We start from the raw sequence: 16,323 nt of genomic DNA, 5'->3' as shown, positions 1-16,323 counted from the left end.
AGTGACCACCTTAAATCGGTCTCGGTCCGTCTCCTCAGCCTCTTCCACTGGGCTGGAAGTCAGGACCAATCACTCGGACAGGGTTTTTTACTTCTGGATCAAGACGAGAAAACGCAGATTTAAGTAAGGAGGTTAAAAGAGAGGGTGTCCAGTTTATTCACACGGGATTGGAATTAAAACACTGGGATTATATCGCGAGGACTCGAGGATCTATTAAACATATTTTCATGGCAGCTTAATCTGCACAAAGGATTTACTGTTGGAATTGCTAAAGTATGACAGAGACAGTCGAAGGTAAGGTACTACTACATGGAGTATTCCCAACACCTTGCTACTTTAACGGAGTTTCCATGGTCTTTATGTCCTGTTTGTTTTGATCTGATGTTGTGTGTAGGGAAATGTCCTGATTGGAAGCATCTAAAAATATGACGCTATCATGTATCGGCTATTTGTAATGCGGCTTTAAGACCTCGGTGACTTCGACCGGGCTGCTGAGGATCAGTCAGCATCAACCCTGCATGAAACCATGTCAAATTATACAGATTTGGTTGATGAAATGAGACAGAGAAAAGGCGTCTGAAGGCAGAACAAAGGTGGTAAAGTAGCTGCTGAATCTTTAGAGCAAATGAAGATCAAAACTTGAACGTATCCAACGTAGTTTCTTCCAGATTCTTTGCAGATTCGAACCGTAACTTTGTAAATGAAAACAAAAACACCACAACTTTAGGTTAGTTTTAGACAGCAGGTTAGGGTTAGTAAAACATCACAGGTAATAAGTAAGTTTGTTTGACCCACTCCATCCACTTCCTATGCAGGACAACATCAATTCATTCAAAGCTTTATTGACAATGCTGTTTTAATTGTACTGGAGTGTCATTTGTTGAAGACCAGGCTGCACAGAGAGGTGTTTCCATTAATGAAATGTCTTCTTCTGCAGCCTGAACTTGATTGACAGGCCTACTTTTTTGACATTTTCTGCAGAGGACATACATTTAAGAGTTGGAAAAGCACACTTCCTAGTAGGTTAATACGTTTTGCAACCTCAGTTTAGTTGGCCTACCTTTCACTTGAACAATCAACGAGTAAAACCCCGTTGGATGCACGGCCCCCTTTAAAAAAAAACTGGCAATGACATACGACATGTTGTTAGAGCCTGTATTTTGATTACTGTCATGTATGTAGTCCAAAAAGTATAAAGGACTACAATTCCTAACCTGTGGGAAAGACGCCGTGGAGGAACAGTTTTTCAACCGTTTAAATGTCTTAGTTATACTATCCTTTAAACAGGAAGAAAGAAAGAAAGGACTACCTCAGTTGTTTATCAGTTTATTTGAGTTTTGCTTCTTTTTTTTGATTTGCTTTCACTTTCGTAAAGCCCTGTTTTCTTTGTTCTCGATGTCAACAGTTAGTTATTTTATTTTTGAGCAAACATCGCGCAATATCATCACCATCTGAGGCCAAGCAAATCAACAACGAGAGTAAAAGATACGAGGTTCAACTTATATTATTGCTTTCAACTGACCTAATGCAGTTAAGTGGTTAGGGTTAGGGTTAGTACATTTGATTAAAGTCAACTTTTCAATACTTTCATCATGTTGTAAGGTCTTCATTGGTGGATATGACAGCTTAAAATGACATGACAGTCTATACAAACTCGCTGAAAGAGACCTGAAATTTGGTTAAAAGCTCCAGAAAAAGTCCCCTCCCCAAACTACGCTCTTAAGGGGTTTATGTTAAAGTTTGTTCAGATATCATGTAATTATCTCAGGGTATCCAATCCTCTCATGATAACTTATAATTATCTCGGCGGTAAAGGGGCTTTCTTACCGTATTCTCCTGAATCTTTCATGTCTTCCTCTAGGATATCTCGTCCCTCTCACATGGCCATGAGGACTGACTTGGACAGACTGTAAAAGTATGGAAGCCCATTATCATGTTAGAGATAACATTATTGTTGGATCTCAGAATATTGTGCATAAAAAATATAGAAATGAGAACAATTTGGTCTTTTGAGGAAACAAAATAATTAAACCGGATATTTTGAGATTGCAAAATAATCACTAATGTGTTATCTCATGAACAATGAACTGTTATAAATACATTCCTGAACCGTAACATGTTTCATTACTAAAACTTCTAGCTAGTTTTGCTGTGAAAACAATACATGGGCGGATCTTCTGCTTGCATTTCCATTTGAAAGAGTATTCATGTCAAAGCGTATTCAATATTTAGTTTCTCTTGTAGTTTTTGGCAGCAAGTGCGTTTCAAAGGTTATTAATGGAGTTATGACAGGTCAGTCAGGAGTGTTTAAAAGGCTTTCGCTGTGGAAACTGTCCATACTTGGTGAAGAGAGTTGACGTCTGTGAGGAAGAGAGGAGATCAAGTGTAAAAGTGTGGAAAAATCCTGTGAAAAAAATGTACGTTTGTGACAAAAATACAAACAATCGGAGAAACAGGATTTTGATTAGTGGCTTGTTTTCTGTATTGCAGGATTATAATGCAAGCCATTCCTGTAGTGCATCTTCTTTATACTTTTTATTGCATTTTAAATGGTCTTTGTGTTCAGCAGATGCACAACGTTCATGGTAGTTCTTAGCATCATGCTCAAACAGCGACATCCTAAAGATATATGCTCTTATTTAGGATAAAGTATGACTACAACTCGCTGTATTCTGACTGAACAGGCTGTCATGGATACCCAGTGAGAGTCACAACAGAAAGGTCCTCCACACAGGTCGGCCATAAAAGGAGGAATCGTACACGGATGGCTGGTCAAACCATTTAGAGCTGGGTGCAAAAAAGTGGTCAAGAGAGGCAGGAAAGCGAAGGAGGGGGAAGTGGAAATATACGCATTATGTACTGGTTATAATGGGCTCACTATAGCTTACCAGACCAACAGGAAAAGGAGGACGTTTCATGCCAACCAACACATCTGGAGTGGATTTGTTTGGCTCGATGGTCAAGAGTCAGAGGAATAACTAAACCATGTAATTTAGGTCGTACTGGTTTGTGCAGTATCCTAACCAGTCATTATTCTTTGGCAAATATGACTGGTTTGGAGACGGGTTTTGTGAATTAAACAAGCATGAAGATTCAGATACTGTAAAGGTCAACAGTATGTGGAAACGTTGATCCATGAAGACCTGGAAGAGGAAACAAATCCCATTTTTATTTACCAACAAAGACTGAAATGTCATATGTGAGATATTACCTGTTTACTGCAGTGTCCCAGTGAAAATTGACATCATTAGACTGTGGTTGTACTGGCCAGCTCCCACTGTAACCTCTGTGAATACCATTGTATCAGGAAGCTTTCAATCAGTTCAAGTCACACACTTTTGTCTAGTGTTAGAATAGACTTATTTATACTTCTTATAAGCCATTTATTTATTCTTTCCTATGCCTTTGAGTCGGATGTTTGGTATTCTTTCCAACTCCCTCCTTGATATAAAGCACAGCTCAACACTAACCTAACCAGTAGAGGCCGTCAAAGCCATGACCATCATCCTGCAGGAGCCACTGGGAGCTTTCTTATGCCGCCATTCATATTTTGAAGCGACCTGAGGGAGTCAGAGCAACGGTGTTAGACAGAGGTGTGTGTGTGCGTGTATGTTGAGAGTGCTGCAAAGCTCTTTGAGTCAGCAGTAATGGAGTAGCCCTCTGTAGCTGCCAACAGCCAGCTGAAGGAAGTCAACAGGTGGCCTGAGCTTCACACACACACACACACACACACACACACACACACACACACACACACACACACACACACACACACACACACACACACAGTCTGTGTTATTCTTATTTTAGAGAAGGTGAACACATGCCTGGTTGCACGGCTTACTGTATAATAATGTAGTTTTAATAACAAAACTGTACAAGGTACTGGGAGAGTGTTGCCGAAACATCTCAGACACCTAGTGATCATAAATGGTACTTGACACACGTCCTACAAAGGTTCATTTTATTTGAGTGATTCCTAAGGTTGTGGTACTATTTCTCCATCTATATTGTTCTGGTTTGAGGAAATTGCGCTACAGGCAAGAGGACAAATGTGTCATTTTGATTTAACGGGTATGGGTTTATACAAATCAATGAGGGGGTACTTAGAAGTGCTAATGCGATGAGAAATCTACGTGAGCTAATTTATCTGCATAATAAACTTTATTTATAATAACATCATAATAATAATAAAATATAATAATATCATCATAATAATATAATGATATAAATATATTATTATTATTATTATTAATAAGAGTAATAATAACACCACAATACTAATAATAATATAATAATGTTATTATTATTAGTATTAATAATATTATAGTTATTACTATTAATAACAATATAATTATTAATAATAATAACATTAGTATAGTTATTATTAATAATAATATAATTATATAATTATTAATATTATAATAATAACAATTATATTATTATTATAATAATAATAATATAAAATATTATTATTATTAATATTACTAATAATAATAACAATAAGTCACACAATTGGTAGTCCAACTTCAAATACATAACTTTAATCTGCAATAATTAGAGCTTTTCATACATTTAGAGTTGGTGTCCGAGGTTTTAATAGAGAGTAACGACCGACATTTAGTCGCAAAAAGCCCAAAATAATAGTCTGGACAGTGTACAACAACAGTGCACTTATTACAGGGAGCATACAATGGAGTCCACAACAGTCTAAGTAGCCTGAATGCTAAAGAGCCTAAGCTAACGCTAGCTAGCTAGGAAAGCTAACAGGTTGATTTAGCAGCTAGCTTAGTTAGCAGTAAACTTGTTAACGGAAACACTGAATAAAGAATCATAAAACAGCTGTGATAAAATAATGCCCACATATAATACTGAAAGAGGGGTGTTTAAAGAGTAGATACAGATATATGTGTTGGTCACAGTTTGGATTAAACAAAACGTCACTGCCAGTAACAGAAATTAACTGCCAATAAAATACATATTTCAGCTCTTTTTTGCGGTCTTACCAATTCCAAAACCTCTTTAATATTATTTCATAACGTGATATAATACAAGAGTCTGGTTAGCTTTCACTTTGTCATTATCTTTATTTTACGTAACACTACACTGCTTTCTACACATGACTTTCCCAGGGCAGCTGGCAATGTTTGATCTTTTGGAAACGTATTAAGATTGGTGTGTTAGTCATGTAGATTATTAAGGAGTTAGAGTTAAATACACTTCCTGCTCTGACCACAGTTCCTCTGCTCCTCAGCGCGGTCGTCCACCACCACCACCACGATGGTCATCGACAGTAAGATGGTGGACGCCGGGCCGCCGCCTGCCCTAAAACCCAAGAAATCTTTCACGGAAGACCTCCACTCCACCTTCAGCTCCCCGCTAGCCTGGATCCTGGTCCTGGCTCTGATCATAACATGGACTTGTGTGTTTGTCATCATGTTTGATCTGGCGGACTACAAGACGGTCTCAGGTAAGTGTGCACGGAGAGATATAGGCATGTGGAAGGTATAAACCAGCTTTGACTGACACAGTGAGGTCAGGCAGCTTGTGGTTCATTTTTGGCACATTTGGCTCTGTTTTTGGACCAGCTCTGGCTCAAACAGGCCTCCAGGTTGACTCGAATTAAAACAAAACCAGTTATTTAAATCAGATTTTGAGGAGTTTTGGTGCAAGAAACTACTTCATACTAGTGTCAAGCTTTGCATCCAGGCTATGGTGCAAATGTATAGAGCTATAGGTCAGCATTTGAGTACAGATAAGTGAATCTGTTTTCTGTGACCAGTTGGAATTTATTCAGAGTGAAGGACCAAGTTTTAAGGGCTTTGGACGCAACTTAAGTTTGGTCATTAAGGGTTTACAAGTTTCCAAGGATGTAGGTTTAGTTTAGAAGTGCATGGAGACGATAAAGCAATGGAAATTGACAAATATAAATACAGATACACATAGCAGTCAGCTCTTCAAGTGACACCTTATGCTTTCCGTTCAGGCGTTTTACAAATGATCCCTTCTTTCTTTAAGGGTTTGGATGAACCTCTTGTAAGCAAAATGTTATGTGGTCTTGCACTTGTACTGATGTGTAAGCAATGTAAACAAGGGTTGCAATGCATTATATACATGATGTTTTTAGTGATCTTAAGACCTATTTTGCACCTCTGAAGCTGAAATGATGACTTTATTCTGTATATTGTTTTGTACTTCTTGTACCTTTTCTCTTTCCCTCATTTAAGTATGATTCTTCACTTATTCTTCACTTGTTTTTCATATACTACCCTGGTATAAAATGCACTAATTTTCATGCATTTCTGTACTAAGTAGCAAGCATTGGTTCCACTTCTCCTCCTCACCACATTAAAATCAAACAAAGGTTCCAAAACTTGATCGATTCATTTCCCGTTTGTGTTCAACTGAATTTTCTAACCCTAACATCAACCTCTTAGTTAAAACTCATTCTTTTTTAGAAATATTTATACGTTGTAATCACTTAAAACCATAACAACTCATGCAAGAAACTGGAATAACGTCGTAAACAAACCATAGAAGAACAAAGACGCACAATCAAGTGATATTTATAGAAATATCGACTTCTTTCTGACGTAGGATTCATTAAACTTCATCTTTAGCCTCATCACGCCATCACAAAAACTCCTTCCTCCCTTCTCTTATCTTTCCCTCTCCACTCTGCTAAATGTCTTTGCTTATTGCAGGTCGCCCACCTCCTGTCGTCAGGAAGGTTTTAAAGGATTCAGGCCGTAGAGGCAAGGCAACTTATCTGCTACTAACCCCTCAGACCAGAAGCTTTTTTACTAACTATCTAACTTTCTAACATTGACTGCTAATATAAGCTATCAATGTTAGACAGACCTCAAAACAAGCTGCTTTTTATCTGCATCTCTGTCTGATACTTCTTTAGCTTCGGCTGAAGAAGTATTTCTGTTGGTTATGTTTTTCTTTAGCATGTTTTTCTGTGGAGTATTCCCTTCAGGTGAGTTTGATTTATTAAAGCAGTCCTGAAAAAAGATCAACCTCATCTGAAATCTCTGTGGTTTAAACGCATTTTTATTCCCTTTTTTTTTAATGTCTATATGCCTGTTGGTTTTTCTGTAAATCGTGTTGCTTTAAAGGCTCAGAAATATGCAACATTATTCCTTGTAAGTGAAGTTCAAGTTCCTTAATGAACAATGAATTGACCACTAAGATCATATGCATTCAATTGGTCTTAATAAGGAGATGTCAATATTTGTTCTTAATCCTTCTCCAATTTTTCAGACTTAAGCGCCATAAATTCAAAACGACCAGCGGCCTTCTTTCATCAATCCATCTTGGAAATGATAAAATATGTTTTCAGTTAAATGCACGTTGTATTTAAGCACTTGTAGCATCCTAATCTGTTTAATTATAAGACCAATTCCAGCTGTCTAGTAATGTGTTGACTCTTAAAGCTTGAATTTGAAAAGAAAAATCCACATTTGAATTTGTTAAACAGCAGATTACAGCATGAGGAACACCTTCATGAAAGAGAGTCAATGTGAATGTTCTTTAAATGCTTTTTGCACAGCAGTTTGTGACGCAAAAGGCTGTTTGCTGAGGTTAAACTGGTAGGTGGGTGATGCAGGTCATACAATCCTGCAGCCCCACCACAGTTTAACCCTTCGCTCTAGAGTTTCCGTTCTTGCCTTGAGAAAATGTCTGAGCAAGACTTCAGAAACTCTTTAAAATTGGACGATTTGGTTCAGAAACAGCCAGTAAATCCACTCTAAATCAAACCTGGATGAATGATTGTGTCTGTGCTCCACCAGGAGGCCTCAGTAAGATCGGCTCCGACCCAATAAAGGCGGTGAACGACGCCGTGGAGGAATCGACGAATATAATCAGCGGGATCCTGAAGTTTGCAGCCAACCTGGTCGCTCCTGAAGAAGAAGAAGGTACAGTCACTAAACACAAGGGGAAACAAAGAGTAAAGCTGCAGAAACCTAAACTTTAAGGTGTTTTTCACAAAGTTTCTCCTCTTCTTTAATAGGAAATCTTTACGCAGTGAGGAAAAAAGGTTTGTTTTGATGCACATTTTTGATGTTGCAATCGTTGCTCTGCTGCAGGCTCGCTAGCTGCTGTATATGCATGTACTCGTCTTTATATTGTACTCTTAGAGAACGCATGATCATAGAAAAACATCTCACAAAATCCTTGAACTGTACATGCACTGCAATGTGTGCTCGCTTGACTGAAAGCAATGGATTTTGATGATACGAAATGATGCGTTTTGAGGAATTTTCCTCCTTCATAGACCTAGAAATACATAAATGTGTTGCTGAGGGATTGTAATTACGGAGTTTCAATCTCATTTATGTATGAATAATCTCAAAGATTCAAGGTGGTTGGAGGAGGAGGAGGAGGAGGAGGCAGTGGAGGTGAAGATTAAGAAAACAAAAGGTATTTTATGATTATTTTATTTCCATGACCCAAGTGGATTTAATCAATCCTATCCCTCTTAATAATAATAATCAAAGTGTGTTGCTTATCATTAACCCTAAGAAGCTGGGCTGTTTCTCCACCTAATAACTGCTTCCACTGAGCGATTCAACTGCTACTAAAGCTGACGTGTGTTTCATGTGATTTAAAAACCAGAGACTAACACACCTGATCCAGTTTAGTCTGTAGTTTTGTTACGTTTCGTTGCTGAATTCGATTTCTCTTCGTGGTTTTAGGAGAGTTTCTACCATCCCGAAGTAAAGGTGAGCACCTGGATTTGTTGTTTACAGAAGAGGTACATTTTTTATTTGATTGAAATGTATTTACTGCTTCACCAGAGGTAAGGTGTTCTGTGAGCAGCTGCAGCAGCTTAATTCATTTCCTTAATTGATGTTTGCAATTAAGAAAAGGCCGTTAAGAAAAGTGTTTTTGTAGAATAACTGAAATATGTTGGTTTTAGTTATAGGGATGAAAGCACAGGCCAACCAACCAGTGATAGAGGTCGTGGAGGATGAAGATGAAGACCTGGAACAGGAGGAAGAAGGAGTGGAGGAGGAAGTGGAGGCTGCTGCTGCTGCGGAGGAAGTGGAGGCTGCTGCTGCTGCTGCTGCTGCGGAGGAATTGGAGGCTGATGCTGCGGAAGAGGAGGAGGAAGGAGTAGAGGAGGATGAGGAGTATGAGGACGATGACGACTACTATGATGATGATGAGGAGGAGGAGTATGATGAGGAATATGAAAAATACTATGAGGATGAGGTGGAGGAGGAGGAAGGAGTGGAGGGGGAGGAAGAGGAGGAGGAGGAGGAGGAAGAAGAGGAGGATGCCGAAGCTGTGGACGATGAGGAGGAGGAAGAAGAAGAAGAGGAGGAAGGAGCAGAAGCTGCTGAGGGTGAGGAAGAGGAGGAAGAAGAAGAGGAGGAAGGAGCAGAAGCTGCTGCGGATGAGGAAGAGGAGGAGGAGGAAGAAGAAGAAAGAGCAGAAGCTGCTGAGGATGAGGAAGAGGAGGAGGAAGAAGAGGATGAAGGAGCAGAAGCTGCTGAGGATGAGGAAGAGGAGGAGGAAGAAGAGGATGAAGGAGCAGAAGCTGCTGAGGATGAGGAAGAGGAGGAGGAAGAAGAAGAGAAAGGAGCAGATGCTGCTGAGGATGAGGAAGAGGAGGAGGAAAAAGAGGAGGAAGGAGCAGAAGCTGCTGAGGAAGAGGAGGAAGGAGATGATGAAGATAAGGAAGCAGCAGAAGCTGTGGACGAAGAAGAGGAAGACGAGGAGGAACAGGAAGAAGCGGCAGCTGCGGTTGGGGAGGAGGAGAAAGAAGAGGATGAAGAAACAGAAGCGGCAGAAGTTCTGGACAAAGAGGAGGATGGAGAGAAGGAAGCTGCAGCAGGAGCTGAAGATGAGGAGGAAGAGGAGGCAGTTGAAGCAGCTGATGATGATGATGAGGATGAAGTGAAGGCAGAAGAGGAAGAAGAGGAGGTGGAGGTTGCTGCTGAGGTGGAGCAAGATGAGGATGAAGACGAGTCGGAATCTGAAGCATCTGCAGCTGAGATCGATGAAGATGATGATGATGACGTGAAAGAGGCAGCAGCAGAGGAAGAGGCTGACAAAGGTGATGGTGATGATGAGGAAGAGGAGAAGGCAGATGCTGCTGATGAAGATGCCGAAGAAGAGTCTGAACCTGCAGCCGCTGACGATGATGATGATGAAGTTTCTCCAGAACCCATCTCCACTTCTGAGGATGAAGAGTCGGCGGTGTCTCCTGAGTCTGAGACTGACGCACCTGTTGCCGTCGGCGACAGTGATGAAGATGTCGTCCTGCTTGATGAAGACGACGACAAAGACAAACAAGAAGAGGACAGCGACGAAGACGTGGCTCTGCCTGACGAAGAGGACACAGACGATGATGCATTCGTGGACTCCTCAGACGTCAGCGAGTCTGCCCTACTCTCCAGCGATGAAGAGGATGATGAAGATGACAGATTAGCGGAGGGTGTCGTGACGTCCGACAGTGACGACTTCATCGTAGAAGACAGTGACGAAGACCTGGAGCTTCCTCCTATTGCTGCTGCCAGTGAGGAAGACGACGATGATGATGATGATCTTAAACTCCCTGGAGAGGAAGATCTTCCTCCCGTGCTCGAGGATGACGATGATGAAGAAGACGTCAAACTTGCTGAAGACACTGATGATGAAGATGATGAAGATGATGAGGACCAATTGGACGAAGACGTCTCCGTCGCCTCCTCCGACCTCTTTGCAGATGACGAAGACGATGATGAAGACGTTGATCTCAAGGACGAAGATCTCGACTTTGACCTAGACAAAGAATTCCAAATTGACCTTGACATACCTGATGATGTCATTGATGAAGACCTCCCTGACGAAGAGGAGGATAAAGAGGAAGAGGAGGACCTGCCTCCGATGGAGAGCACAGACAGCGGAGTCTTAGGCGATGAAGAGGATGATGACGACTTCGCCCTTTCAACGGACGAAGAGACCATCCTCAGTGAGGACATCTCCTTTGAGACGACCGACGATGATGAAGATGATGATGATGATGATGATGATGAAGTTATCGACTCGTTTGAGTTCACTTTGGATCAAGAGGGAGAAATAGAAACAATTGTTGACGCTGAAAAAGACAGCGATGGTGATGAAGATGATGAAGCCACATCAGGGTCTTGGGCTACTGAAGATGATGAAGACGATGATGATGATGATGATGATGATGAAGATAAGGAAGATGATGTTGACCTCTTGCTAGCAGGTATTTCGCAGAATTATGAATGACTTTTATTTATACTGCGCTTTCTGTCAAATAAATAAATATGAATAAATAATAAAATAATTCATAAAATATTAGAAAAAAATATCTCAAATTTAAAAATGGAGAAAAATAAATGATGTAAATTAATTGCGTCCGTCATGAACCTGAAGATGTGTTATGTGATATATAAAAATGACTCCTGTGTTTGTTTGAATCTCTTCATCCATGCAACGATCCTACACCGACATGTTGTCACTATATGACAATACATATAAAAGCTCATATTTGTACACCGTCTGTGTACTTATACTGCACTTTGTACTTCCAGCTTCCTCTGCAGCTGCACTTACCGTCCAGGAGGAGGCAGTGAAGAGCGAGGAAGAGGAGGACATCACTCCGGCTTCAGAGGAAGACGACTCAGAGGAGGATGAGGCAGAACGCATTGGTGGGTGGGACACACACACACACACACACACACACACACACACACACACACACACACACACACACACACACACACACACACACACACACACACACACACACACACACACACACACACACACACACACACACACACACACACACACACACACACACACACACACACACACACACACACACACACACACACAGTTTAAATAAAATCTGCTCCCCTCAGTCCTCTCTCAACCTGCTGCTCTGGATGACGATGATGAGGAGGAAGGGGAGGACGAAGAGCCGACACCTGAACTGAAGAAATCTGTGGACGAGCCTGAAGATAAGAAAGAGGAAGAGTACGATGAAGACGACGATGAGGAGGAGAAGGCGTCGGTGGATGTGATCAAGCCCGTCGCTGAAGCTGAGGAGCAGGCAGCTGAAGCCACAGGTCAGAGGGAGGGACGATAATAGTTATTCTCTGAAATGCTTTTAAGTTCTGCCATTATTTTCCCTTTTCATATACATTTGTTCTTCATATGCTAGTTATTTTTAAACCAATGTTTTGACTGTGGAAATATCCTTTCTGGGACCATTTATAGGAAGTGTTGGATTTGTTTTAGGTGCTCTATTTATACATGCACTCTCCAATGTATCTTAAATACTTCCTCTCAAGATAGATTATTGGGGTGTTTAATTTCACATGTCTCCATTACATCTCATACGTATTAATAACGGTTTGTGATTAAATGAAATGAGCACACTGACAGCTCCTAAATCACATGTACCTGCTTTATGTTTCAGTGTGTCCCTGTATGCACTCTGGGAAAGCCAAAGAGCCTGACACCAAGACTGTGGAGAAAAAAGGTTTGAGATGCTTCTGCATTTACTGTCTGTGTCTGTTTTATCAGTTCTATTAGCTTTTAATAGTTTATCCTGTATTATAATTATCATTCAGTTTACATTGTTATTATTTGATTGTGTATACATATATTTTATTGAATCGATTCATTTGGGAGGAATCATTATCTGTTTTATTGTCATACTTTTTATCTCCTTGTGTCTCTACACTATGTTATGTTGTTATCCTGCATTTGTGCCCTTACTATGAAAAGTGCTGTATAAATAAAGCCTTATTATTATTTATATGAAAAACCTGCATTTAAATACACAAAGGTGGGAAACTGTCGACTCTTAAGAGGATTTGTGTGAGTTTGTGAACTCAAATTCAGTTTCCTATTCCATAAAAAGTATAACATTTAAAGTGAATATAACTTTACTGCAGCACCAGTATGTAATGTACTGTTGCTTTTGTGTTTGCATGTCTATAATTGTTCATTATTTATGATATCTGTCATCTTGTAATCTCCTATTTATTTTTCTCAGATGCGCCAAAGAGAGTTCGGGCTTTGAGAAGCAGAAAAGGTACGGAAACATGTGTCTTTTCTCCCTAAAACCACAAAGTGCAAATAGAACTCAAGCAATAAAAGAGGCTTGAGGAAATGCTAAATTTGAGGCCGAGTTGAGCGTCCAAGCCTTTAAAATGTGCTTCAAATATCCATAAGTATGGCTATAACAGAGCGTGTTCTAACTGATTGTGCTTAAAGGAGAAAAGCCAAATAAAGTTTCCTATTTTTAATATTTGTTCCTGTTTCACTTCTTATTTTAAGAGCGCGACGCTTTGAAGACGGGTGAAAAGCCATTGAGACAAGGTAACACTCACACTGAAACACAGCGTCTCTCAACCACCTTGGTCTTGAATGATTGTGGATTAAAACATGTGCATGTGTTTTATCCAGGTCTACCCAGAGTGGCGTTCCTCGAGCCCAGAGCCTCGGCCAGACGGGTATCGAAACTCCCTGCTCTTCTCAGAGGTGATCTCGTTTACCACAGACTTGTTGATCACTGAGCAGTAAATATACGCCAGTTCGGACTCAAAGCTATCCGTTTCCCTCTGTTTGCTGTTTTAAATCAGGAACCGAAACAGAAATATTGACATAATGTAGATATTCCAAAAACTACGTGCAGTATAATATGATAAGAAACGGAAAGCTGTGCAGATATTCCAAGAGGTAGCTTTGTGTACAAATGTGCAAAATGTTTGGAGGGTTGTGCAGAACTGACAGAACTTAAAGGAATGTGATATTGTTGTTGTTGTTGTTGTTGTTGTTATTGTTGTATACTGTATGCTATGCTAAGCTAACCGTCTGTGACGCTGCATCACCGTAACTCTGGTTTAAAATAAACTTCACACGAAAAATATCACGTATCACTTTAAACAAGCTGGTTGTAAAACATTAGAGTATTAACCTTTACAACTTTGCTTTTTTTGCACAATATCTGTCAAAATGTTGTCTCAACTTTAATTAATGGGATGTTTTTTTCTTTCCTTTTGCAATATAAAGCCAAGAGAGCAGCAAGGTCTGCCGCCAAGACTCCCAAAAAAGGTAAGTGGAAGAATCCTCTGCAATAATAAGTCGCATTAACACTCATTCGGTGCAAAAAGACAGATGTTGCTGTAAATATGAACCCTGAAAAGACTTCTGTTGTCAAGTGAATGTTTATTATTTATGGCCCATCATGGAAGAAATCTGTAAAGACATTAAACCCTCAATTCAGATGAAGACATGGAGTTTGGACACTTCTTTTAATCAGTTTTTCCGACAGAGACAGAAGCAGAGACAGAAGCAGAGACAGAGCCAGAGACCAAGAAACAGGAAAAGGTCATGGACGCTGGACAAGAAGGTATATCACTATCATTTCCATCAAGGTTTTCCTGTAAACACGTGAATAACCCTGGATAAATACACATTTGTTGGTCTGTTGCAGTCGGGCCCTGCAGACCTGCTCCTGTTTACTGCCCGTCCCCTCCCGGCTGGTACGGTAAGTAACTCTTAATATTATTTAGGGGAATAAATCTCATCATTTATAAACAACCTGCTTAAAAAACACATTTATCTTCCAGTTCATCACGTGGTCTCAGACAACCCGTACCCTCCTCCCACCATACCAGGTACTTAGACTTTAATATGATAAATACATCAGAAACACAAAATGTAGAAAGGGAATCATCGTAAACAAGTTGTTTACTATTTTGTACATCTGTGATCTTTTGTGTAAACATTTTATAAGATTCCTTTCTGTGTTTATTTTCTCATCTACATTTTTAAAACTACTGGAACATAGTGACATCACAATGTAACACTCACACTTCGATTGGTAAGCACTCCAACACATTGTACGTGATAGGTTAAGGGGGCGGGACATATCTAAGCGGTTGACCAATCACAACAGAGCCGGCCAGCTAACCAATCAGAGCAGACTGGGCTCTGGTTTCAGACAGAGGGTGAAAAGAGGAGCTGCAGCACAGGCAGTATGAGAAACATAAAGAGACACTGCATACTGATGTACACCTGAACATCAGGAGGAGAGGACTCTTTAAAGTAGAGACTCTACATACTGATATACACCTGAACATCAGCAGGAGAGGACTCTTTAAAGTAGAGACACTACATACTGATATACACCTGAACATCAGCAGGAGAGGACTCTTTAAAGTAGAGACTCTACATACTGATATACACCTGAACATCAGCAGGAGAGGACTCTTTAAAGTAGAGACTACATACTGATATACACCTGAACATCAGCAGGAGAGGACTCTTTAAAGTAGAGACACTACATACTGATATACACCTGAACATCAGCAGGAGAGGACTCTTTAAAGTAGAGACACTACATACTGATATACACCTGAACATCAGCAGGAGAGGACTCTTTAAAGTAGAGACTCTACATACTGATATACACCTGAACATCAGCAGGAGAGGACTCTTTAAAGTAGAGACTACATACTGATATACACCTGAACATCAGCAGGAGAGGACTCTTTAAAGTAGAGACTACATACTGATATACACCTGAACATCAGCAGGAGAGGACTCTTTAAAGTAGAGACTCTACATACTGATATACACCTGAACATCAGCAGGAGAGGACTCTTTAAAGTAGAGACACTACATACTGATATACACCTGAACATCAGCAGGAGAGGACTCTTTAAAGTAGAGACACTACATACTGATATACACCTGAACATCAGCAGGAGAGGACTCTTTAAAGTAGAGACACTACATACTGATATACACCTGAACATCAGCAGGAGAGGACTCTTTAAAGTAGAGAGACTACATACTGATATACACCTGAACATCAGCAGGAGAGGACTCTTTAAAGTAGAGACTCTACATACTGATATACACCTGAACATCAGCAGGAGAGGACTCTTTAAAGTAGAGACACTACATACTGATATACACCTGAACATCAGCAGGAGAGGACTCTTTAAAGTAGAGAGACTACATACTGATATACACCTGAACATCAGCAGGAGAGGACTCTTTAAAGTAGAGACACTACATACTGATATACACCTGAACATCAGCAGGAGAGGACTCTTTAAAGTAGAGACACTACATACTGATATACACCTGAACATCAGCAGGAGAGGACTCTTTAAAGTAGAGAGACTACATACTGATATACACCTGAACATCAGCAGGAGAGGACTCTTTAAAGTAGAGACTCTACATACTGATATACACTGAACATCAGCAGGAGAGGACTCTTTAATATGTTTATATATTATAGTAACAACACATTATTTTCCAGCTCCCTCG

General features: G+C 40.1%; 1 protein-coding gene across 1 annotated transcript; it reads left to right on the top strand.

Moving 5' to 3' along the window:
* LOC134877207 (serine-aspartate repeat-containing protein I-like) lies at positions 1-14,665 on the top strand. Its single transcript, XM_063902628.1, has 16 exons — positions 1-294; positions 5,255-5,470; positions 7,797-7,922; positions 8,018-8,044; positions 8,703-8,729; positions 8,927-11,227; positions 11,556-11,672; positions 11,889-12,095; positions 12,449-12,511; positions 13,031-13,069; positions 13,315-13,356; positions 13,444-13,518; positions 14,050-14,091; positions 14,312-14,389; positions 14,474-14,527; positions 14,610-14,665. Exons 1-16 carry the CDS (start codon positions 276-278, stop codon positions 14,663-14,665), a joined length of 3,489 nt encoding a protein of 1,162 aa, XP_063758698.1. The 5' UTR covers positions 1-275.
* The last annotated feature ends 1,658 nt before the right edge of the window (positions 14,666-16,323 follow it).

This window comes from Eleginops maclovinus, chromosome 15, assembly GCF_036324505.1.
Source record: "Eleginops maclovinus isolate JMC-PN-2008 ecotype Puerto Natales chromosome 15, JC_Emac_rtc_rv5, whole genome shotgun sequence".
Classification (NCBI taxonomy): Eukaryota; Metazoa; Chordata; class Actinopteri; order Perciformes; family Eleginopidae; genus Eleginops; species Eleginops maclovinus.
This window is presented reverse-complemented; position numbering and strand designations above follow the sequence as displayed.

Coding starts and splice junctions, on each gene's coding strand:
- LOC134877207 (XM_063902628.1), top strand. Junction 5,471..7,796: donor GGACTACAAGACGGTCTCAG/GTAAGTGTGCAC, acceptor GTGCTCCACCAG/GAGGCCTCAGTAAGATCGGC. Junction 8,045..8,702: donor TTACGCAGTGAGGAAAAAAG/GTTTGTTTTGAT, acceptor TCGTGGTTTTAG/GAGAGTTTCTACCATCCCGA.